Here is a 23,936-nt window from a genome sequence, read left to right as displayed (position 1 = left end):
GAGCCAGGAGTTGGGGACACAAAATTTGGAAGCAAACACAGAATTGAGGCATTCGGCCTTCTCACGAGCGGAGTCGGCTGTGGTGCCATTTGAAGTCAGGGAAGGGATTTAAGAGGAGCATGCACCAGAGACAGACTTAACAAGGCATATAATAGCCGGCGAAGACGATGTTGTGAATGAACGCGTATTATGTTGAAAAGCCAGATTTTGCTGGATCCTTTGAGAATTTCGAAGCTTTGACGCACCAAATCGCTCCATGGAGGCCGCGATCTTGCGGATGCGGCAGTATGCATAAACAATTGCGAAAAAGTTCAATGGAGGCTTTGGCTTCGCCGGCTCATTGCGGCTTTGCAGTAGCGTCATATTAACTACAAAGACACTCGGTGGAGTGCATAACTCCCATAGGCTGAACAGTTTACCTTTATATTTCCCACTGATAGGCCAGATGTGGATCCGGACCTGAAACAGAATGTTATTGGCTTGTTCTCGTCTCCTACCCAATTCTCGCCAGCAAGTTTATTCCGAATCTGTCCACAACTTTTTTGAGATATTCTGTTCACAAACAGACAGACAGACCAAGTGCCGCGTAAAACGGTTATCAAATGTACCACGTTCGGGGTCCATCCTCAGACAGCAACATTATCAGTACAACCTTGGTTCGTGGAGGCGGAGCTGTTGTTAACATTTGGGGGCGTGGTGTGTGTGCGTCACAGCGCTGGGCGTGGCGACCATTGGGAAACTCCCCTGTTTGCAACATCCCGCGTACGGGAGGGGAATTCAATCGGTACGTCGAAGCATCTCAGAGCGTGAACTCTTGGACACAGGATTCATCGGTGGGAAGCAGAGATGGTCATCAGAGTCTTCATCGCCTCGTCGTCTGGAAAACTTTCTGTAAGGTGGAGTCCTCGGCGACTACCCCCTTTGTTTCGGCAATTAAATAAATCCAAATGTTTCTCCATGAAGTCTTTCATCTTCCATGTTCCTATTTCGTCTCTCATACTCATACGTTACAAGTTTTCTTCTCGTTATTTTTCGTGAGATTAAGTAAATACCGTGAGAGCAATTTGGGCGGTGTATGTTTGAAGTGTAAGTAATATATATATATATTTTTGTCTCGGCGATGCTTAACTGGATATTGAATGCTTGGTATATGTGGATGTAATATATATATATATATTTTTTTTTTTTTAAGTCGCCATAAAGTAAAATAACGTGGGCCGTTTATTCGTGACGTCACGTGCACAAAAGGAGTGAGCACTGAGCACGAGCGGAATCCTTTGTCCTCTTTTGTCTCATTGAACGTCATTATTCAGGTTTCTGATCTAAAAGGATCGTGATGACAATATCGGTGCCGTGCTGGGAAGGCCTCCCTGTTCCAGGATTGGAATCTGTACTCATAAGTTCCTTGCACGCGAACTTTGTCTCAATGTTGCACTCGAGGTGTCACGTGACAGTTCAAGAAATCTGGACTTTCAGGTAGTCATGTGAACCGTCGAACAAGGCGGAGGGAACACGATGTCACGAACCGTGCTTCAGGGCAGAAAGGGAATATGATGTCACGATACATCAGTTATTTCAAAATCCATATTGATAGATGTGATCTGATTTCTTGACCTATTTTCAAAATCCATATTGACAGATATGATCTGATATTTTGGCCTATTTTCAAAATCCATATTGATAGATGTGATCTGATCTCTTGACTTATTTCAAAATCCATATTGATAGATGTGATCTGATCTCCTGACCTATTTTCAAAATCCATATTGATAGATGTGATCTGATCTCTTGAACTATTTTCAAAATCAATATTGATAGATGTGATCTGATATCTTGACGTATTTTCAAAATCCATATTGATCGATGTGATCTGATCTCTTGACCTATTTTCAAAATCCATATTGATAGATGTGATCTGATATCTTGACCTATTTTCAAAATCTATATTGATAGATGTGATCTGATATCTTGACCTATTTTCTAAATCCATATTGATCAATGTGATCTGATATGTTGACCTATTTTCAAAATCCATATTGATAGATGTGATCTGATATCTTGACCTATTTTCAAAATCCATATTGATCGATGTGATCTGATATCTTGACCTATTTTCTAAATCCATATTGATCAATGTGATCTGATATCTTGACCTATTTTCAAAATCCATATTGATAGATGTGATCTGATATCTTGACCTATTTTCAAAATCCATATTGATCGATGTGATCTGATCTCTTGACCTATTTTCAAATCCCTATTGATAGATGTGATCTGATATCTTGACCTATTTTCTAAATCCATATTGATAGATGTGATCTAATCTCTTGACCTATTTTCTAAATCCATATTGATAGATGTGATTTGATATCTTGACCTATTTTCAAAATCCATATTGATCGATGTGATCTGATCTCTTGACCTATTTACAAAATCCATATTGACAGATGTGATCTGATCTCTTGACCTATTTCAAAATCCATATTGATAGATATGATCTGATATCTTGACCTATTTTCAAAATCCATATTGATAAATGTGATCTGATCTCTTGACCTATTTTCAAAATCCATATTGATTGATGTGATTTGATATCTTGACCTATTTTCAAAATCCATATTGATTGATGTGATCTGATCTCTTGACCTATTTACAGAATCCATATTGATAGATGTGATCTGATATCTTGACATATTTACAAAATCCATATTGATAGATGTGATCTGATCTCTTGACCTATTTTCAAAATCCATATTGATAGATGTGATCTGATCTCTTGACCTATTTACAAAATCCATATTTATAGATGTGATCTGATTTCTTGACCTATTTTCAAAATCCATATTGATAGATGTGATCTGATATCTTGACCTATTTTCAAAATCCATATTGATAGATGTGATCTGATATCTTGACCTATTTTCAAAATCCATATTGATAGATGTGATCTGATCTCTTGACATATTTTCAAAATCCATATTGCTTGATGTGATCTGACCTCTTGACCTATTTTCAAAATCCATATTGATAGATGTGATCTGATATCTTGACCTATTTACAAAATCCATATTGATAGATGTGATCTGATATCTTGACCTATTTCTGCAAATTCCTTTAATTTGATTGTAGCGTCTGTGGGCAGATTTTCGTGACGTTGCACAATAACTGGATGATCCACGGATGGCCTCCTGGGTAAATAGGTCATGGTCACCACAAGCAATGGATCACCTGTAGCGGGACAACAGTTGACTAGGGATGGCGGGACAACGGCAGGACACAAGCAAGAGAATGAACGAAGAGAAGGGGAGGGGAGGAGGCGCACTAATTCTGGGCAGAGGAGTGTGGCAAGTTTGGTTGGGGGATGAAATGAGATGGTGGTGCATCCCTGCTTGAAGCCCCGAGAGAGGATTGCGCTCGAACATTCCGGAAGGCAGTTTCGCAAACAAAGGGTGAAAAGAGGAACAGATGGGGTCCAACTAGGTGGGGCTTATTGAAAAAATGTGCACCCTGGAGGACCTTGGTCTTATCTGGGGCAGCGCAGTTTTCATCTGAAAGCTTCTGAAAATAGGTCATAAGCAAGATTGGGATTTAAAAAAACAAAAATTAAAATAAAGTGAATGCAAGGATCCTTAAATTGCATAGGGAGGGCAATAAATAAATAATGTCAGCAAAGGGTAAATTCATTTTGCTGCCCTCGCATGTCATAAGCAGGTCGGGAAAGCGGCAATTGGGCAATTGCACATGGTGAAACGGGTAGTGGGTTGGTGCGGAAGTATGTGGTCATCTGCATCTGGGAAAAGAAGAATTGTAGTTTGAGCAAAGCCAACTAAGACGACGCATATAAACATTCTGAAGTTGTGGAATGCAAGCAGCAGCAGATTTGTCTAACAGCTCAACAGACGAGCGAAAGACTTTCAAGGTTTTGAACTCTTATGGGATTTCACGCCTGTCCTTTCTCTTGCGTAGGGTCTTGACCGAGATGTTTTTTCTGATTCATTTTTACTTTTGACCGACATGAACTTTCCAGGCTCTATGTTTAATATTTGATGTCATGCTTTATTTAAATTTCTAGGGATAGGACCGAAGGATGGGTAGCAACCAGCCTTGAGTGGTTTGTATGCAGTCTGTGGCTGCTGGCTACATCATTTTCTGGGGGCACAGCTGTGCCGCTGTTGCAATGGCCCTCTATTACCAGTCCTCTGGTAATTTTGCTGACCTCGGAAGGATGACAGGCTAAGTCAACCCACCTGGTGTTAATTCAACGGAATGGCAGGGGCTCAAACTGAGGACCCTAAGATCACAAGCCAGCCACCTTAACCGTTAGGCCAACACCAGGCTTATTGCTTGTGTGATAGTGTGGTGCTGCGCACACACGACTCGATTGCCAGAGAGGTAGGCCACAATGCGTTGGTAATACAAAGAGTCTTTATTCAAAGCTCGCACTTCAGCACTGGGCGGGCTCGAGCTTAGAGCCCGCATATATGTGCCGAGACCACGCCTAGTCCCCGGGCGTGGCCGATCGGTCGAAAGGCGGGGTATGTGCTTTCGCTCCCCGCCTGGACGCTCGCGCCACCGACTGGTGCGCGGAATTATTACCCCTTGTGCCCGCCACACGCGCCCCCCCAGAATTCCCGTGCACCTGAAGGGTGAGTTTGCGGGAAGCCGGATGACCCGGCCGAAACGGCCCCTGGCGATGGGTGCAGGGCTGGGGGGTAGCGGGGCTGGGGAGTGCCGAGGGTCCGACCGCCGGGGGGCGGCCTCGACGCGGAGGCAGAGCTGCTTGCGGGGGGTGGTCCGGATCGAGGTGGGCCGGCTTGAGGCGGTCCACGGAGATGCGATCCGGGGCACCGCCGATGTCGATGGTGAAAAATATGTCCCCGGTCTCCAGCACGCGGAAGGGCCCGTCGTACGGGGGCTGTAGCGGTGCCCGGTAGGCGTCGTGCCGGATGAAGACGTACTTTGCCGTGCGAAGCTCCGGGGCGACGTGGGAAGGCGGGCAACCGTGGTGTGCCGTCGGCACCGGGGTGAACCTCCGGGCGGTCTCCTGAAGGGTGGAGCGCTGTTGCGCCGCGGACCAAGGAGCCGTGGAGTCGGGGATAAATTCACCCGGTACCCGCAGTGGTTGCCCGAAGACCAGCTCCACCGAGGACGCGCACAGGTCGTCCTTGGGCGCCGTCCTGAGGCCCAGCAGGACCCAGGGGAGTCTGTCCACCCAGCCGCCGTCGCGGAGGCTGGCCCGGAGCGCGGCCTTCATTGAGCGATGAAAGCGCTTGCACAGGCCATTGGCCTGGTGGTGGTAGGCCGTGGTGCGGTGTAGTTTCATCCCGAGCCCTTGTGCCACCGCGGCCCAGAGCTCCGAGGTGAACTGGGGGCAGCGGTCGGACGAGATGTCCGAGGGGGCACCAAACAGGGCAACCCAAGTGGCGATGAAGGCTTGCGCCACATCAGCCGCAGACGTCGCCGCCAATGGGACGGCCTCCGGCCACCGTGTGGTGCGGTCCACCATGGTGAGGAGGTGGGTGAAACTCCGCAAGGGGGGCAGAGGTCCCACCAAGTGGTCGAACCGACGCTCGGGCACCGCAAACGGGGCCAACGGGGCCTGGGTGTGGCGGTGGACCTTTGCGCGCTGGCACGCGAGGCACGTCCTGGCCCAGTCACGGACGTCCTTCCGGAGGCCATGCCAGACGAACTTCGCCGCGACGAGCTTCTGGGATGCCTTCGTGCCTGCGTGGGACAGGCCGTGGATGGCGTCAAAAACTGGGCGCCGCCAGCCAGCGGGCACGATGGGGCGAGGCCGGCCGAGGGAGACGTCGCATAGGAGGGCCGCGCCCGCGGCGTCGAACGGCACCTCGGTGACACGGAGGCCCGTGACGGCTGTCCGCAAGGCCTGGACACCGGGGTCGGTGGTCTGGTCCTCCGCCATCCGGGCATAGTCGACCCCGAGGTGGACCGCGAGCACGACGGACCGGGAAAGGCAATCCGCCACCGGGTTGTCTTTACCCGCCACGTGACGGATGTCCGTCGTGTACTCGGACACGGCAGAGAGGTGACGCTGCTGCCGTGCCGACCATGGCTCGGCGACCTTGGCCATCGCAAACACAAGGGGCTTGTGGTCGACGAAAGCCGTGAACGGGCGGCCCTCCAGCAGATGGCGGAAGTGTCGGACCGCCAGGTGGAGCCCGAGCAGCTCGCGGTCGAAGGTGCTATAGCGGCGTTCGTGCGGGCGAAGCTGCCGGCTAAAAAACTCCAGCGGTTGCCAAGCACCACGCACCCACTGCTCATGCACCGCGCCCACCGCATAGTCCGACGCGTCGGTGGTGAGGGCGATCGGTGCATCGGGCGCCGGGTGCGCCAGCATGGTGGCGTCGGCCAGGGCCAGCTTTGCGCCCGCAAACGCCGCGGTCATCGGCGCCGACCAGGCGATGTCACCTTTGCCCGGCTTGCCCCGGAGGGCCTCGTGCAAGGGGCGGAGGAGCTGGGCGACGTGGGGCACGAAGCGGTGGTAAAAATTTACCATGCCCAGGAACTCCTGGAGCCCCTTGATCGTGCGGGGCCGCGGGAAATCCCTGACCGCCTCCACCTTGGCCGGTAAAGGGACGGCCCCGTGCCTGGTGATGTGGTGCCCCAAGAAGTCGATGGTGGCGACGCCGAAACGGCACTTGGCGGGGTTGATGATTAGGCCATGCTGGCCCAGGCGTTCGAAGAGCGTGCGGAGGTGGAGCAGGTGCTCATCCCGGGACGCGCTCACGACCAGGATGTCGTCCAGGTAGACTAACAGGAAAGGTAAGTCGCGCAAGACGCTGTCCATAAGCCGTTGGAACGCCTGGGCCGCATTCTTCAACCCGAAAGGCATTCTCAGGAACTCGAAGAGGCCGAAAGGGGTAATGACGGCCGTCTTCGGGACGTCGTCCGGTTGGACGGGGACCTGGTGGTAGCCCCGGATGAGGTCCACTTTGGAAAACACGGTCGTGTTTGCCAACCGGCGGAAAAGTCCTGGATATGCGGGACCGGGTAGCGGTCGGGGGTGGTGGCATCATTGAGCCGGCGGTAGTCCCCGCACGGCCGCCATCCTCCGCTGGGCTTCAGCACAATGTGCAGAGGAGAAGCCCAAGCGCTGTTGGAGCGCCGTACGATCCCCAGCCGCTCCAGCATGGCGAAAGCCGCTTTCGTCACTGCGAGCTTCGTGGGCTCGAGTCGGCGTGCCCGGGCATAGACCGGCAGCCCGACCGTGGGGATATGGTGCTCCACCCCGTGTTTAACGGCCACCGCTGAGAAGGTGGGCCGCGTGAGGGCCGGGAAACTGGCGAGGAGGTGGGTAAAGTCATCCGCTGCCGGAAGCGTGCAAACTAAACTCGCTGGGACGGAACCCTCCAGCAAGCCGCTTGGCAAGCCGCTCGGTGAGCCGCTCAGTGAGCCACTCAGCGAACAAGCGAGCGAGCTGAAGGTTTCAGCCTGGACGAGCCGTCTGCGCTTCACGTCGACCAACAGCCCATTCGCACATAGGAAGTCCGCACCGAGCAGTGCCATTGGCATGCTGGCGGCCACGAACGACCATTGAAAGCGCTGCCCTCCGAACCGCAGGGAGAGGCAACGCTTCCCGAATGTGCGGATGGGTGTACCGTTGGCGGCAAGCAAAGCGGGGCCCCGGCCCGCAGCTTGCTTGTCGGACATGGAGGCGGGGAGGACGCTTACCTGCGCTCCTGTGTCGCAAAGAAAACGGCGCCCGGACAAGGTGTCCATGATGAAAAGGAGGCTGCCGGAATGGCCGCAAGTGAGCGCCGGTCGTTTCCCGACCCGACAAAAGAGCACGGCGGGCGACACGTTTTAGCCTGGCGGCCGAACCTGGCATGGTAGTAGCACCAGGTTTGTGGCGGTAACGGCCGCAGCGGCCGTGCCGGCGGCGGCGGTAGTGGACGGGGCGTAGCAGTGGCCACGAGGGAAATCGGGACCGCTGGAGCCTCCGTGCCGGGATCCACTACAGCAGCACCGTACACCGACTGCGTGTCGCAGGCCGCAAAATACTTGTCGGCCTCTCTAGCCAGGGCGCGGGGTTCCTTTATTTTGGAACCAGCCAGCGCGAGGCGTACCTGTGCGGGTAGCTGGCGTAGGAAAAGCGCCCGGAATAAGAAATCCGGGGGCTGTTCTCCAAGCAGGGACAGCATGGAATCCATCCGGACGGATGGTCATGTGTCGCCGAGGGCGGGAAGGTCCAGGAGGCGGTCGGCCCGTTCGATCTCCGTGAGCCCGAACGTGGCGATGAGACGTTTGAGCGCCTCGCACCTGTTGTCGCCCGGCGGGCGCCGAAGGATGGACACGACTCGGGCGGCAGTGCCGGACCCGAGGGCGGCGACCACGTGGTAGTACCGGGTCTCGCCCGCCGTTATGCCTCGGAGTTGGAATTGAGCTTCGGCCTGCAAAAACCAAACGTCAGCTTGCGCTTCCCAAAACTCGGGGAGTTTGACTGTGACGGCGTTGGTAGCCATGGCGCGTTCGGTGGTCAGCAACGGCTGAACCAATCGGGGTCACCAGTGTGGTGCTGCGCACACACGACTCCATTGCCAGAGAGGTAGGCCACAACGCGTTGGTAATACAAAGAGTCTTTATTCAAAGCTCGCACTTCAGCACTGGGCGGGCTCGGGCTCGAGCTTAGAGCCCGCATATGTGTGCCGAGGCCACGCCTAGTCCCCGGGCGTGGCCGATCGGTCGAAAGGCGGGGCATGTGCTTTCGCTCCCCGCCTGGACGCTTGCACCACCCACTGGTGCGCGGAATTATTGCCCCTTGTGCCCGCCACAATACGTTGATTGGAGTGAATGCAAGGTGAGACAAACGGATGGGCCTTACCTTAGCTGTGTGATGGATATTTGAATGTCAGTTGTTTTCATTTGTCTAGGTCATGTCCTTCAAAAGGGTGAAGGTCTGGGATAACGGGTGGATTCGTAGATGTGTGTGACCTGCTGGGGAGAAGTGGGTGGTGGGTCGAAGTGAGAACTTTAACCTCCATCGTATCCAGATGCAGGAGTCCTGGGCCACAGTGTGGGGTATGCTCCATTACATTATTGTATAAATGTTTTGTAAGTTTAACGTGGCAAAGAAGGTGTTTGTGACGTGGAGTCACTAGTTAACATCTTGAAAATATCCGCTCAGGACTGGGAATAGGTTTGTTGCTTCTAGAGAAAAATATGAGGCTTGGACAGGTGGTACTTCCTGTGTGAACATTGTTCAAAGCACCTGTGAGAGCTTCCCTGAGTGGCAGGCTAAGGATGTGAAAGTTGGCTACGTTGAATGTCATACTACAGGTGTCCAACCAACTTCTCCTTGTACAGTCGATTGACCACAAAGGGAAGTAGCTGCCACCTGTTTACGACTTGTAGTGAAGAATCGGTTGACATAACGTAGTCGTTATCCAGGTGTTTGAGAGAGATGTCCAGGAGTCGTTTGGAAGTGTACCAAGAATGGCGTCAAGGGGGTGCATGATGTCAGCTCACCAGTTTTAAAGTTGACCGATTAACTTTAGGAGTTTTACTTTAGGAGATTAACTTCAGTTAGACTGCCGTTTCTTCCTTTTATTTAAAACTACTCCTGACTTTTTGCTGAAACCCATTGTTTTATTGCGAAACATGGTGCGGAGTATGGTTGTGGTGCGGAGTAGGGTTGTGGTGCGGAGTAGGGTTGTGGTGCGGAGTAGGGTTGTGGTGCGGAGTAGGGTTGTGGTGCGCAGTATGGTTGTGGTGCGGAGTAGGGTTTGTGGTGCAGAGTAGGGTTGTGGTGTGGGGTAGGGTTGTGGTGCGTAGTAGGGTTGTGATGCGGAGTAGGGTTGTGATGTGGAGTGGGGTTGTGGTGCGGAGTATGGTTGTGGTGCGGAGTAGGGTTGTGGTGCGTAGTAGGGTTGTGGTGCGGAGTAGGGTTGTGATGTGGAGTAGGGTTGTGATGTGGAGTAGGGTTGTGGTGTGGAGTATGGTTTTGGTGCGGAGTATGGTTGTGGTGCGGAGTAGGGTTGTGGTGCGGAGTAGGGTTGTGGTGCGGAGTAGGGTTGTGATGTGGAGTAGGGTTGTGATGTGGAGTAGGGTTGTGGTGCGGAGTATGGTTGTGGTGCAGAGTAGGGTTGTGGTGCAGAGTAGTGTTGTGGTGCGGGGTAGGGTTGTGGTGCGTAGTAGGGTTGTGGTGCGGAGTATGGTTGTGGTGCAGAGTATGGTTGTGGTGCGGAGTATGGTTGTGGTGCAGAGTAGGGTTGTGGTGCAGAGTAGGGTTGTGATGTGGAGTAGGACTGTGGTGCGGAGTAGGGTTGTGATGTGGAGTAGGGTTGTGATGTGGAGTAGGGTTGTGGTGCGGAGTAGGGTTGTGGTGCGGAGTATGGTTGTGGTGCGGAGTAGGGTTGTGGTGCGGAGTAGGGTTGTGGTGCGGAGTAGGTTTGGTCGGAGCAATGATTGGGTTGAGTTATTTGAGAGTGCGTACCAAGACTACGACGTCGTGGAATCGAAGCCGAATTGCCAACAGAAAGATAATTTGAGGCCTGGGCCCCTGGGACAATATATATGATGGATATATAGCTTTTTTGTATGTACGCATTTACATGTACGGCTACAAAATGAATATGGAGACTGCAAGAGTGAACTTGTTTTGGACCCTCGTTCTTGTTTTTCCTGAATATTGTGGTTTTGGAGATCACGCAATTCATCGCTCAGACTTGTTACATTGCAAGATCACCTGTGCCATATGCAAATGTCTTCTTTAACAGGTGTTTGGCGATGGGGGTTCGTATGCAGCCTGTGGCTGCTTGGCTGCATAATTTCTGGGGGAGCGGCTGTGCCGCTGATGCAGTGCCCCCCATGGATGGCAGGCTGAGTCAACCCAGCTGGTGTTAATTCAACGGCATGACAGGGGCTTGAACTCAGGACCATAAGATCTCAAGACAGCCACCTTAACCGTTAAGCCAACACCAGTGTCACCAAAAAGCAAAAGGTAGTCCATGACAGGTTGCATAAGTGACAAAGCCAAGAGTGCAGTTCATTGTTTTTAGTGCAGCACAAACATCCCAGCACAAGTCTGCAACCCAACACAACTCTTTTGTGTTTTAACTTTGGCTGAACGAGCGGAGACTTTCGAATCGGACAAGTGACAAAAAAGTTCAAGTGTATCGAATAACGCGGTGAATGAATCACAATCGCGAAACTTGCTCGTTCTCCCTTTGATGAGGCACCGACAGTGGGATATTGAGTTATATCCAAAAAGTAACGGGATACTTCGGAATAATGGGTGCATTTGGAAGACGAAGGATGAAGAATGGGTAATTCCATCTCATCTGACTTGATCACAGACGATTTATTACTTGCATAACTAAACCAGTTGGGTCACCTGATCAAGATCGTGGAATTTAGACTTTAGTCCACCGAGAACCCACCAACAAGATTGATGTTTGAAGCTGTAGCAATAAATAACCCAGGAGTGCACCACGGCAACGATGGGCCAAATGGTCTCATTTCCTCGTTTGCGGTCATATAAGATCGTGCGACGACGAATACCGGTGTGGACCCTTTGTATATTAATTTATATTCTCCCCACGGAATATAAATTATACATCAAGGCAATTTGTTGAATTCCTGACAAATAATTCACCTTCGAACGCGATGTGGAAGGGCCGAGGCGAAAGTCAAACTCCGGCCAAGGCAAAATTGGCCAGAATGGCATTGTTGTTGTCCCCCGTCGCACCGCGGAGCGAAACGGGGACTATGGTTTTCCCCGCCGTCCGTGTGTGTGTCCGTCCGTCCGTATGTGCGTGTGTGCGGACATGCGTGTGTCCTTCCGTGCGTGCGTGCGTAAGCGAAGGACCGAATTCTAATTTGGTGTGTGGGTGCAACTAGGCATAAGGAAGAACGCTATTGAAAATTGGGTCGCCACATCAAAATCCAAGATGGCCGCCACCATATATATGTCCGTCCGTGCGGACGTGCGTGCGTGCATGCGTAAGCGAAGGACTGAATTCTAATTTGGTGTGTGGGTGCAACGAGGCATATGGAAGAACCCTATTCAAAATTAGGTCGCCACGTCAAACTCCAAGATGGCCGCCACCATATATATGTCTGAACCTTGTGAGCAAAATATCTTGAAAAAGAAACAAACTACTAACTTCTAATCTGGTGTGTGGGTGTACCTAGGCATAAGGAAGAACGCTATTGAAAATCGGGTCGCCACGTCAAAATCCAAGATGACCGCCACCATATATATGTCTGAACCTTGTGAGCGGAATATCTTGAAAAAGAAACGAACTACTAACTTCTAATCTGGCGTGTAGATGTATCTACGCATAAGGAAGAACGCTATTGAAAATTGGGTCGCCACGTCAAAATCCAAGATGGCCGCCACCATATATATGTCTGAACCTTGTGAGCGGAATATCTTGAAAAAGAAACGAACTACTAACTTCTAATCTGGCGTGTGGGTGTATCTCGGCATAAGGAAGAACGCTATTGAAAATTGGGTCGCCACGTCAAAATCCAAGATGGCCGCCACCATATATATGTCTGAACCTTGTGAGCGGAATATCTTGAAAAATAAACGAACTACTACCTTCTAATCTGGTGTGTGGGTGGGTGTGTCTCCAACCCACTCGCAAATATTATCGACTCTTCCATGTTTACTGCATCGTCCACTTTGTCAACTCGCATCACTTCACCGACGGGGCACCTCGGCGTAACGCTTGTTTTTTTATTGTGATGTTGACCTGGTGGACCTAGTGCGTGTTGCAATAACGTGGTAGAGCAAATTTGGAGGCAATTGGCCCAGGGGTATGGAATTGTATAAAAGTCAAGGAAAAGGCTTCACACTGTGTTTGTTTTGGAGGGTACCAATGTACCTGGATGCTGACAGCAGATAGGGGTGCAGAGTAGTAGGAGTGAGGGACGAGCGATACACTACTGGTGCACGGTTGCATTACACTTGAAGGAGGGTCTAATCACAAGCATGTTTTGCTTTCATTAAGGGTCTAGCTCTAGAGTCTAGATGAATCAAGTATACCTCAAGGTGTAGCTATTCTTAAAAGTGTCACCAAATGTGGTGTCTGGGCCCATGTTTTTCTACTTTCAAACTTTTCCCTCTGTACAGAATTACGAGGCTTTCATGTTCCGTTATTCCATTGATAACGTTCATCTGTTTGAAGAAGTTCATTAATATACTGGATAGTTGGAGACCATTTCTACAGATGCCCATTACACTCTCGTGACTTTCACTGACAGTTTGAACCTTCTTCGTTCGGACTCGCCACCACACCCTCCTTCCCCAGAGGATCTTCACCAGAGTCATACTAAACACCACCTGCAGACACATCTTTAGCAAATCAACACTTTTTTCCCCTTTTTTTTAGCAGTCGGAACTGCTGTTAAGTTCAATTCCGTAGTTTAAAGTAATTAATTTAAACCAAATTTCAAAATTTCAACTGTGGAGTTGAGCTTAGCAGCAGTTCCGACTGCTAAAAAAAAGTGTTAATTTGCTAAAAGCGTGTCTCTGGGCGTCTCTGGGTGGTGTTTAGTATGACCTTCCCAGAATGATTTTCAGGTTTAAGTCGAGGCCCTGGACTGGCCTCTGCGGATTTTGAACGTTGTCCTCGGACTCCTAGTAGATGCAGCATGGTGTCGAGGTGTATTTTTTTGTCTTAGGTAGATGTAAGGGCCCTCCGTGTCGGGCTGGTAGAGCATTGTTGTCGACATTTGTCCCAATCGAGCAACTTCATAAAGCACGTGCATATGGTGGCGTGGTGGGGGAGGAGGATTGATTGTAAAGTTGGGTTTGCCCTTCCAATACTTTTGGCGAGATGAACTCCATGCATGCTTTGCTGTAAACCGTCTGGGTTTGTGTTTGCACATCCGACACGGAACTCCCGCTCACAGTGTGCACCATTGAGGTTGAGGGGAATATTTGATTGTTATCCGAGCTATTGACATGGCGACTTGTTCAAACTGCCAAGTTTGTTTTGGGATCTTCATCGTTCAGCAATGAATACAAGCAGACCCAAATACCGTTCCCTCTTCCCTACCTCCCTGCACATGCCTTGTGGCAGTAGCGATTCATAGTGCAGGTGTAGGTGTTGCCTATTTGTGCTGGTGTCTGGTGATGTCCCCACCAGCCTTGTGTGCGACCTGATTTATTTTGTTTGTTTATTCTATCTCTATCTATCTATCTTCATGACCCCTGCTCATAATGGATGCTTTTATCCAAATCCATATCAATTTGCGCTCTCACAGCCACATGAGCTATTTTGCTAGGTGACCTCGACTCGGGTTCGATGATCCATTTCTCCATCTTCTGCTCTTTCGCTGTCCCTCGCTCCCTTTTGAGATAGGAAAAGTGTCAAACCATGAATATCTGCATACTCGCGTTTGTTGCACTCTGTCTCTATGGGGATACCAAGTGACTGCGAGCCCGACCATTTCCCAGAATCCTTGAGCTCCGATGCACTGGATGAAGTTGCGGAATTTGGACCGTCTTCATGCACTTCCATCCACAGCTTCACACACCTGCAAGGTGTTTCCACCCTGGAGACTTCTTGGTTATTTTTCTGCAGCCTGTATGATGTTCTCGGTCACTAACTCACTTTTAGGTATACACCTGAACAAACGCAACACAGGGAACTGCAATAAACCAACGGGTTTCATTGTTCCATTTGTCATAATAACTCTTAAGTAACTAGAGTTCATATTCCCCATTACCCCATGCGGTCTTGAGAAACATGGACATGGGCAGGGTCTATGAGCGGCAAATTTGATTGGTCGTAATTATGTAAAATGCCGTAATATTTTGTCAAATTGCTGCTAAACGGAAGTGATTTTAAAGGTCGTAGTGAAAGACCTTTTTTTTGTACGTTTGCCGCCATTGATGCACCGTCTTTTACACCACCCTATCCAACAAGTACATTAGTTCTTCGTGCCTGTTGTTTGTGTCCTTTATGACATCCTTGAAAACAGGAGGGTTTCCTGCTTGAAATGATTTCCAATTCTGTTTGATTGCCAGACAGGTAAACAGAGTAAAAAAAACAATATCTCACTCCTCTACGCACATGTGCGATCGGGATGGATTCAGAGACACAGTACTGCTAAACTACAGGTTTGTTTTCCGATTCATGTCCAAAATATAACATTCAATTTAAATTTCAGTTGTTCCTCGATCATAAACCGACGTTTGTAGACAGAGAGCTCGACGAAGTGACCCAATTGCTTAAGCACACGTTTGGCTTCGCAAGCGCAGGGTAATGATGATTGGTTTGGTTTGCGTCATCCTATCGTTTTGCCGCAATCGAGTCACTTTTCCATTGTATCATTTGGGATGGAGCAAGCCGGTGCTTTTTTGCGGCTTGGTGATTTTCCGACCCAGGTGGCCGATGCAACACAAGACATATGGAGTCCTGGATGGCAGCTGTGGTGTTGGGATGTAAATCTGTTGACCGTCGCCACGTAGCGGATCGATTTGGCGCCTCTCTCTCTCTCTCTCTCTCTCTCTCTCTCTTTCTCTCTCTCTCTCTCTCTTTCTCTCTTTCTCTCTTTCTCTCTCTCTCTCTCTCACCCATGCTTAGATTGGAGTCTGCGTGCAACACACCCGAGCCGACCCATCTACATCACTCTCACTGTCTCGGTCTCTGTGATGCACGGGCTGAATACAATTTAACGGCCTACATTATCCAGCAGGAGAATGGCCTCGAGCATGCACACTCGACTTTGTAGTCCAAATTCCTGCTCTGACCTTCAGGGGTGCACCGCATCAGCAGCACAGCCGTGCTCCAGGCAGTGATTCGACCAGTAGCCACAGACTGCACTTGAAATGTAAGTTTGAGAATTGCAGGCGCATGGCAAGCAGTCATTTTGGTGCTTGAGGCACAGAGTTATTTTGTAACACAAGCCATATGCTGTTGCACGCGTGCATTATCTCCGCAGATTTCCCTCGTGTGCTTTTACTCCATTCTCCACTGGGTAAGTCCATTATTACCAACCCTATCTAAAAGGGCTTTTGGGCGTCCACTGCCACCACTGATCCAAGCCCATCTTCTTGCTGGTGGTTTTATTTCTGATTGCAACCGCATAGGTTCTCCATTGCAGAAAAGCAGGCTCACTGTTGGGAGCGAACCACCGGATGACCGCTGCTGCTGACCAAACACCAGGTGACGATTTACAGCTCGGCTGATATTTGAACCCAGGCTCGATGGCCCAGGAGCGAGTGTGCATACCTCTTAGGTTATCCTGCCAGCCCGGAGCAGAGATGGGAGCTTGGATTTCCCAAAAGCAGCTCCCCACGACATGACTGCGAGCGGTCCTTGTATGGCTCTTCACCAAGATTCTTGCGCTGAGCGCTTTCACAGCCGGAAATGCCTTTTTTCCTTTTTATTTTCACAGTTGCAAAAAGTAGGAAGTTTGCAAACTTTAATGTGCGCTCGAGGGGTCGCAGCCGTCTTTGAGAACTTTGTGCATTTTCATACGCACTGTGCTGCTATTGTTTGGACATCTTGGTGATTTATGCATTTTCTTCTGTCCTTGCCTTGAATGTTCATGTGCAATGATGTCTCATACATGTAGTCTTAAAATGAGAGTTGTAGTTTCTTCCACCCCTCCACCCAACCTTACCTTGAAACAAACCTCTAAGAATGTTCATCCTATCCTATGTAGTCTTTCAAGCAGTCGTACATTCTTTCCAGGGGTGGATGGGTTTCCTGGTGCCATTAGAATGTAAATAATGTCTGTTCCTATAAGATATTTTTGGATGGAGTTGAGTTGGATTTCTCGCATTGTCGATGTTCCTCCATGAACCTCAAAACAGGAGTTGGATTCCCAAGTACTATAATTTATATCACTGCCGGTGGGTTGGTGGCCTCTATTTTATACAACCTGACATCTGGCTTTGCTCTTCCTTCTCTCTACTACCTCTGCCATCCCCAAGTCTCCCCAGGTCACATGGGTTCCTCTAGAAATCCTCACCTGCATATCATAGTCCAGACTGGTTTCCCACCTACATCAGCATGAGCTTCCCCTTTATTCTCACGATTAAGGAGTAGTCTCCCTGGGTTTGTTGTCTCATTCTCACTTCGGTCTTTTAATCCTGCTACCCATCACTACCTCCTGTGCTCACCTATGCACATCCACCATCTCTTCGACAAACGTGGATTATTTTTTCCATTCTGTTCCTCTCAGGGCCATCGTTACTTATCCCTGTGTTATTCCTCCTTGTTGGTGTGCGTCCACCCACATACCCTTCGGTAGTCTGTAGACCTGCTGCCCTTTGTCATTTAGCCCTTCCATGAGCCTAGACCCTTGTATTGAAAAATACTATGCAGTTGAGTCTCTTTTGATTCTGCTATAATGTTATTATGATAATTACCATTACTTCCTTGGTTTAGTGCATTGTTAGAGTGACAGGAGTGGTTGGATGAGTGCTTCACCACATTGGACCTCTCCTGCTAAGTATGAGATGGGTTGAACCTGTCTTTGAGCACAAGGTTCGATACGCAAAATTAACTGTGCCGAATGCGTTCCTACCCCTGACAGATAAAGAAGCAGCAGCAAGACCTGCTCGGCTTGCTAAACGTACTGCACATCGACTTTGAGCAACATGACATCGCCGTGAACGAGGAAGATCGACGCTATATGCGTGAGCACGTCCCACCGGACCACTGCCCCCCCTCGGGCATCCCGCTTCCACCGCAGGTCTTCAATGGGGAGAAGTATTGTGGGGTGAGATTATGAGCATCATCTGTCCCTTGCCCTGCCCGTTTCTTGGAAATGTGTGCACACAGAATTCCAGCTACTTTCATCTTTTTGGGGAATGGCAGATACCACTACTAAGTTAACGGCCCCATTTATTTCCACCTCCTTGTGGGGTTGGCCTGGTAACGTTTTTGGACCAAGTCTTCCATGAACTCGCTGGCCTGGCCTGACGTTCGACTAAGTAAATTAAGACAGGAATTGGCAATGTGGCCAGAATGCCAGCCATAGCTAGCTTGTCTACTCTTTACAAAGGACACTGGGATCTTTAATGTCCACCAACTAATGCCGGTAGACGGGACCACAGTTTAACGTCCATTCGAGGGACGGGGCACACACATTGATGAAGTACCCTGTCTGTGAAGCACGAGGATGACAGTTTATAGCTGGGTTGAGATTATAACTCTCGGCACACACCTCGAAGCATTCCTGCCAGCCGATTGTCAGATTGTTTGATTTAATTAAAATTCTGATGTTTTTGTTTTCCTCCTCCCTCTTAGGATTATGAATCATTCTTCGACGCGAAAGAAACAAACAGCGTGTACGCTTTCCTCGGGCTTACACCACCACCGGGTTCAAAGGTAGGAATTCTCAACTTCGTGTAAATACATCAACCAACCTTGCATTTTGGCCTTACGCTGATTCGGTAGAAAACTTGGGAAGCCTGGGCGGTGGGTTCTAAAATCCCACCATATCTGCATAAGGAATACATAGATGGTCTGTTTGGGGAAGGGAGCTATTTATCCTGGTGTTGTGCCAATTTGGCCCCCAGTGTGCATTTTGCCACGTGTGTGATTTATAGAAATTCCATCGTAGACAGCATGCCAAATGGTAAACAAATGGAGTTGGTGTGAGGGGGAAGACAGGGGAGGAGGAGGGTGTTGAGTCTTCCTTCTCTTATGGGCCAAAAGGGCATTCCAAAATGCCTCTTAATATGGTAGGACGTTTGCTAATAGGTGCAGGAATGTCTGAAAATATCAGGAATGTTTACAAATATCAAGAATGTCTGCAAATATCAGAAATGTCCACAAATATCAGGAATGTCTGCAAATATCAGGAATGTCTGCAAATATCAGGAATGTCTGCAAATATCAGGAATGTTTACAAATATCAGGAATGTTTACAAATATCAGGAATGTCCACAAATATCAGAAATGTCCACAAATATCAGGAATGTCTGCAAATATCAGGAATGTCCACAAATATCAGGAATGTCTGCAAATATCAGGAATGTCTGCAAATATCAGGAATGTTTACAAATATCAGGAATGGCCACAAAAATCAGAAATCTCTGCAAATATCAGGAATGTCCGCAAATATCAGGAATGTCCGCAAATATCAGGAATGTCCGCAAATATCAGGAATGTCCGCAAATATCAGGAACGTCCGCAAATATCAGGAACATCCGCAAATATCAGGAACGTCCGCAAATATCAGGAATGTCTGCAAATACCAGGAATGTCTGCAAATATCAGGAATGTCTGCAAATATCTGGAATGTCTGCAAATATCAGGAATGGCCAGAAATATCAAGAATGTCTGCAAATATCAGGAATAAATGCAAATATCAGGAATATCTGCAAATATCAGGAATGTCCACAAATATCAGGAATGTCCGCAAATATCAGGAATGTCCACAAATATCAGGAATGTCAGCAAATATCAGGAATGTCAGCAAATATCAGGAATGTCAGCAAATATCAGGAATGTCTGCAAATATCAGGAATGTCTGCAAATATCAGGAATATCTGCAAATATCAGGAATGTCCACAAATATCAGGAATGTCTGCAAATATCAGGAATGTTTACAAATATCAGGAATGTTTACAAATATCAGGAATGTCCACAAATATCAGAAATGTCCACAAATATCAGGAATGTCTGCAAATATCAGGAATGTCTGCAAATATCAGGAATGTCAGCATATATCAGGAATGTCAGCAAATATCAGGAATGTTTGCAAATATCAGGAATGGCCACAAAAATCAGGAATGTCTGCAAATATCTGGAATGTCTGCAAATATCAGGAATGGCCAGAAATATCAAGAATGTCTGCAAATATCAGGAATAAATGCAAATATCAGGAATATCTGCAAATATCAGGAATGTCCGCAAATATCAGGAATGTCAGCAAATATCAGGAATGTCCGCAAATATCAGGAATGTCAGCAAATATCAGGAATGTCAGCAAATATCAGGAACGTCCACAAATATCAGGAATGTCTGCAGGAACCAGAGAGAAAGTGACAAATACATTGTTGCAGAGAAGTTGTCTTTTGTCTAGTGTAGTCACGTGACATCTACTGTGCAGCTTTTTACTGTACAGCTGGGTTTTTTTTTCTTCTTCCGAGCAGTTTGCTGCAGATCAAGAAAGGATCTGAATGAATCGTATCTGGGATAGAATTGGAAATATTGTGGCATATAATGGATGGAAATGAGAGTTGGGTCAGGCTCTGCATTCCGGAAATGAAAGACTCCGGTCTAGTCTGCAATTTCCGCATTTGCAAGAATGGTTACGGCAGCAGAGTTCTGTGGCAGTTTTATTTATGTCTATTTTTTATATATTTATCTATCAGTCTATTTATTTCCCCGTCTCATTTATCTAATTATTTACCAGCCTATTTATTTATCTATGGATCTTTTTTTTTCTGCAGAAATGTTAGTGACATTGCATCCAACTGTTTCCACTTGTTTGGACCCTTGAATGAACACCTCTCAGGCAGGAAGTGTATTTTATTTTTTAATGAAGCTGTAATAAAAACTTTGCTCTTTATTTCCAATAAACCCCATATAATGATAGATGTTATACATCATGATAGATAGGTGTTGATAGATAGATAGGTGTTTGAATTTTTAAATACTGTAGTTCAGGTAAATTATTTATTTTGTACAATTTTCCTCTTCTTTTATACAGTTGGACCCTCTCCCATATCCATCTTGTTCACCCACATGTGTCCTTCTCTCCCTCCCATTGATCCCACTCTCACTTCTTCTCTGTTGTTCGTGTCCCCTCCCCCCCCCTTCCTCTTCCATTCTGCTCTAGCTCTTCCATGAGCCTTGATCATGTCTACAAAAAAAATATCGCACCTGTGTCCGAAGGAAGTGGTTCAGTTTGGCATTTTCAGTATGAAAGGGGCAACGCCTAGAAACAAACGAAACCCTTTAGAATTACTCTTTAGAACCCATTAGAAATACCCTTTAGAACCCATAATTACCCTTTCGAAGTACCGTTTATAACCTCCTGGAATAACACTTTAGAACCTTCTAGAATTACGCCTTAGAGCCCTTTAGGATTAAACATGGTGGGTTAAAAAGGTTCTTCTTCTTGATTTTTGACGGATGGAAGGAATGTCTTCTTTTTGTTTTCCTCCTCCCTCACCGAAGTAGAGGGATATGATTGATGTCATATCATATCAAGATATGATTAATATCAAGACAAGATATATGTCATATCATATCAATCATATCAAGATATGATTAATATCAAGACAAGATATATGTCATATCATATCAATCATATCAAGATATGATTAATATCAAGACAAGATATATGTCATATCATATCAATCATATCAAGATATGATTAATATCAAGACAAGATATATGTCATATCATATCAATCATATCAAGATATGATTAATATCAAGACAAGATATATGTCATATCATATCAATCATATCAGGATATGATTAATATCAAGACAAGATATATGTCATATCATATCAATCATATCAAGATATGATTAATATCAAGACAAGATATATGTCATATCATATCAATCATATCAGGATATGATTAATATCAAGACAAGATATATGTCATATCATATCAATCATATCAGGATATGATTAATATCAAGACAAGATATATGTCATATCATATCAATCATATCAAGATATGATTAATATCAAGACAAGATATATGTCATATCATATCAATCATATCAGGATATGATTAATATCAAGACAAGATATATGTCATATCATATCAATCATATCAGGATATGATTAATATCAAGACAAGATATATGTCATATCATATCAATCATATCAAGATATGATTGATGGGACATAGGCAAATATTGAAGCAGCTTCAGCGCTTAAAAACCAAAACATTTTGGTTCATTAAGGCCTCGTACTGTAGCGGTATGAGTTATCCATGCATAGTGGAAATGGTGTACGTGGTGCTCGGTTCCTTACCGTCCCTTCTCCCCTCTCCCGCCCCAGGAGGCGGCAGCGCTGGCCGAGCAGAGCTGAGAAAACGTGCTCCCCTCCATGATCTTGCATTCGCAGTTTCCTTGTGTACTTCAGCCATAGACGACTAACATTTTCTTTTCCTTCCTCCATCTTGGATTCAGGTTCTGTCCTGAATCCAGGTTCTGTAGTTTTTTTTACATTCCTGGGGAAGCTTGACCCCTCTCTCCTGCCATTCTAGCTCGGGCAAAAAAAAAAAGTCAAATACACACATTTAAAAAAAATTATGTCCAAAAGGTGGTATGACCATTCCCACAATGCGCTTGGGACCAGTTTAACTATTGGGACATCAAAGGTGTGTATATTGGACTTCATTCCATATGAGGTCTAACAATGGTGACTATCCCTGCTGTGTTTTATTCTCTTATTACGAGGTACATTCCTACTACGACTACTTCTACCCATTCTGGTACAGTACGGTACTCTGGCAACCCCGGCCATTTTTGTTGGAAGGTGGTTCTGCAGCACCTTTTGCTAATGTTTTCATAAAGGCTGAGGTTGTGCTGCTGCATGAGTTTACTCACACACAGGTGCATTTGTCTGTAAGCACGAAATCTCTGCAAGGTTTACACTTGAACATGGATATTTGGAGTTTGGGGAAAATGGGAAGGTGGGAAGTTGGCTGCCACAAAACCTTAAGTTTATAAACCCAAAATGCCTTTTTCATACAACTTTGCATTCCCAAGTTCTGTACTTTAAATGGATTCCCACACATGTCGTCTCGCACATTTCCACGTTGTGATCCTCATTTAATCTCCTCGTCCAAACCTCGTGACGATGCGAGGACCTGAATGGAGCTACAAATGGAATGACCCGCAGGTGATGTCTGTGACCGTTTAGGGCAGGATGCCAAGGCCTCCAACTTCGCTCATAATTCGTCCTACCACTTACCTTTACACGTAGCTTGTAGTTCGATTAGACTAGAAACGAATTTATGAAACGTTAGAAAAGGCAAAGGAAGGGATTAGTCATAAATATGAAAGTTTTTTTTTTCCAGTTTAGTGGTTACCTTTTTATTTTATACTTTGTGCCAAAATTCTCTTTGTTCTTTAGAACGTCACCTTGGATGTTTAAAAAAGTCTTACGTGTTGTATAAGAACTGCGTGCATACTGTACGTTAGGTCATGTGGAACTCCTCTGGGCCGGGATTCAGATTTGAAACCCAGTCTGGTGTCGCATCATATTTCCAAAACTTTGCAGGTATAACATTTCAATTTAGTTGTTCTTCCAGGAATAAATGCATAAAATCGCACATCTGCTCCATGTTTATTAAAGTTTAACGGCCAGACCTAGTGGTCTGTAGGGCTGCCCTGATATCCTCGAGGTACGTACACCTGCCTATTCTAGCCTGGGTTTGCATCTCGATCCCGCTATAAACTTCCATCTTGGTATTTCCCGGGTAAGAGGAGGCATCACAGAGTGTTCCCTCCCTCGGATGGACGGGAAGCCAGTTGTCCCACCTGCCAGCATTAACCCGTTGGACGTTAAAGGTCCCCGCAGTGGCTTTCAAGAAGCGTAGGTGAGTTATTGCAGGCACCCTGAACAAATGCCAAATCCATAATGGATTCCCAGTCCAATGTGCATTTTCTACCAACCAGTCCTAGTTTTGAAGGCATGAGCCTAGCCAGCCAGTTCGTGAAAAACTTCCCCCGGGCCCACAAGAATGTGGGAATAATTGTGACCATAAAAGGAAGAAGAAGAAGAGCAGATATCTCGGGTTTAAAACTATCAGGATGGCCCCATATTCTCCGTTGTCCTTCTTAAGAGGAAAACCGATGTTCTCGAGATGTTTGGATCGATTATAAAATCTTCTTCAAACCAAGATTGCACTCCTATAAAGCTCTAAAGTGTGAACATAACTATACAGTAGTAGCTATTACCTTTTTATAACTGATGGTGAGTAGATCAGCCAATGTTGTTTGGACTTGCTTTGCAGCAGTCCTAACTG

At 47.2% G+C, this 23,936-nt stretch overlaps 1 protein-coding gene and 1 long non-coding RNA gene across 2 annotated transcripts; both read left to right on the top strand.

The window, feature by feature from the left end:
• The first annotated feature begins 709 nt into the window (after nt 1–709).
• LOC137427036 (adapter SH3BGRL-like) lies at nt 710–23,240 on the top strand. The gene is made up of 4 exons (XM_068116155.2): nt 710–891; nt 17,521–17,706; nt 18,237–18,317; nt 21,962–23,240. Exons 1-4 carry the CDS (start codon nt 847–849, stop codon nt 21,989–21,991), a joined length of 342 nt encoding a protein of 113 aa, XP_067972256.2. The 5' UTR covers nt 710–846; the 3' UTR covers nt 21,992–23,240.
• Nucleotides 15,670–16,142, top strand: LOC144892376 (uncharacterized). Its single transcript, XR_013623575.1, has 3 exons — nt 15,670–15,807; nt 15,919–15,954; nt 16,067–16,142. It is a non-coding gene; the product is annotated as an uncharacterized LOC144892376 (long non-coding RNA).
• Nucleotides 23,241–23,936: the final 696 nt, after the last annotated feature.

This window comes from Myxine glutinosa, chromosome 5 (assembly GCF_964187855.1).
Source record: "Myxine glutinosa chromosome 5, kmMyxGlut1.1, whole genome shotgun sequence".
Lineage (NCBI taxonomy): Eukaryota > Metazoa > Chordata > Myxini > Myxiniformes > Myxinidae > Myxine > Myxine glutinosa.
The sequence above is the reverse complement of the archived record's forward strand: the minus strand, read 5'-3'. Positions and strand labels throughout refer to the sequence as shown.

Coding starts and splice junctions, on each gene's coding strand:
- LOC137427036 (XM_068116155.2), top strand. CDS start 847: ATGGTCATCAGAGTCTTCATCGCCTCGTCGTCTGGAAAACTTTCT. Junction 892..17,520: donor CGTCGTCTGGAAAACTTTCT/GTAAGGTGGAGT, acceptor TACCCCTGACAG/ATAAAGAAGCAGCAGCAAGA. Junction 17,707..18,236: donor ATGGGGAGAAGTATTGTGGG/GTGAGATTATGA, acceptor CCTCCCTCTTAG/GATTATGAATCATTCTTCGA.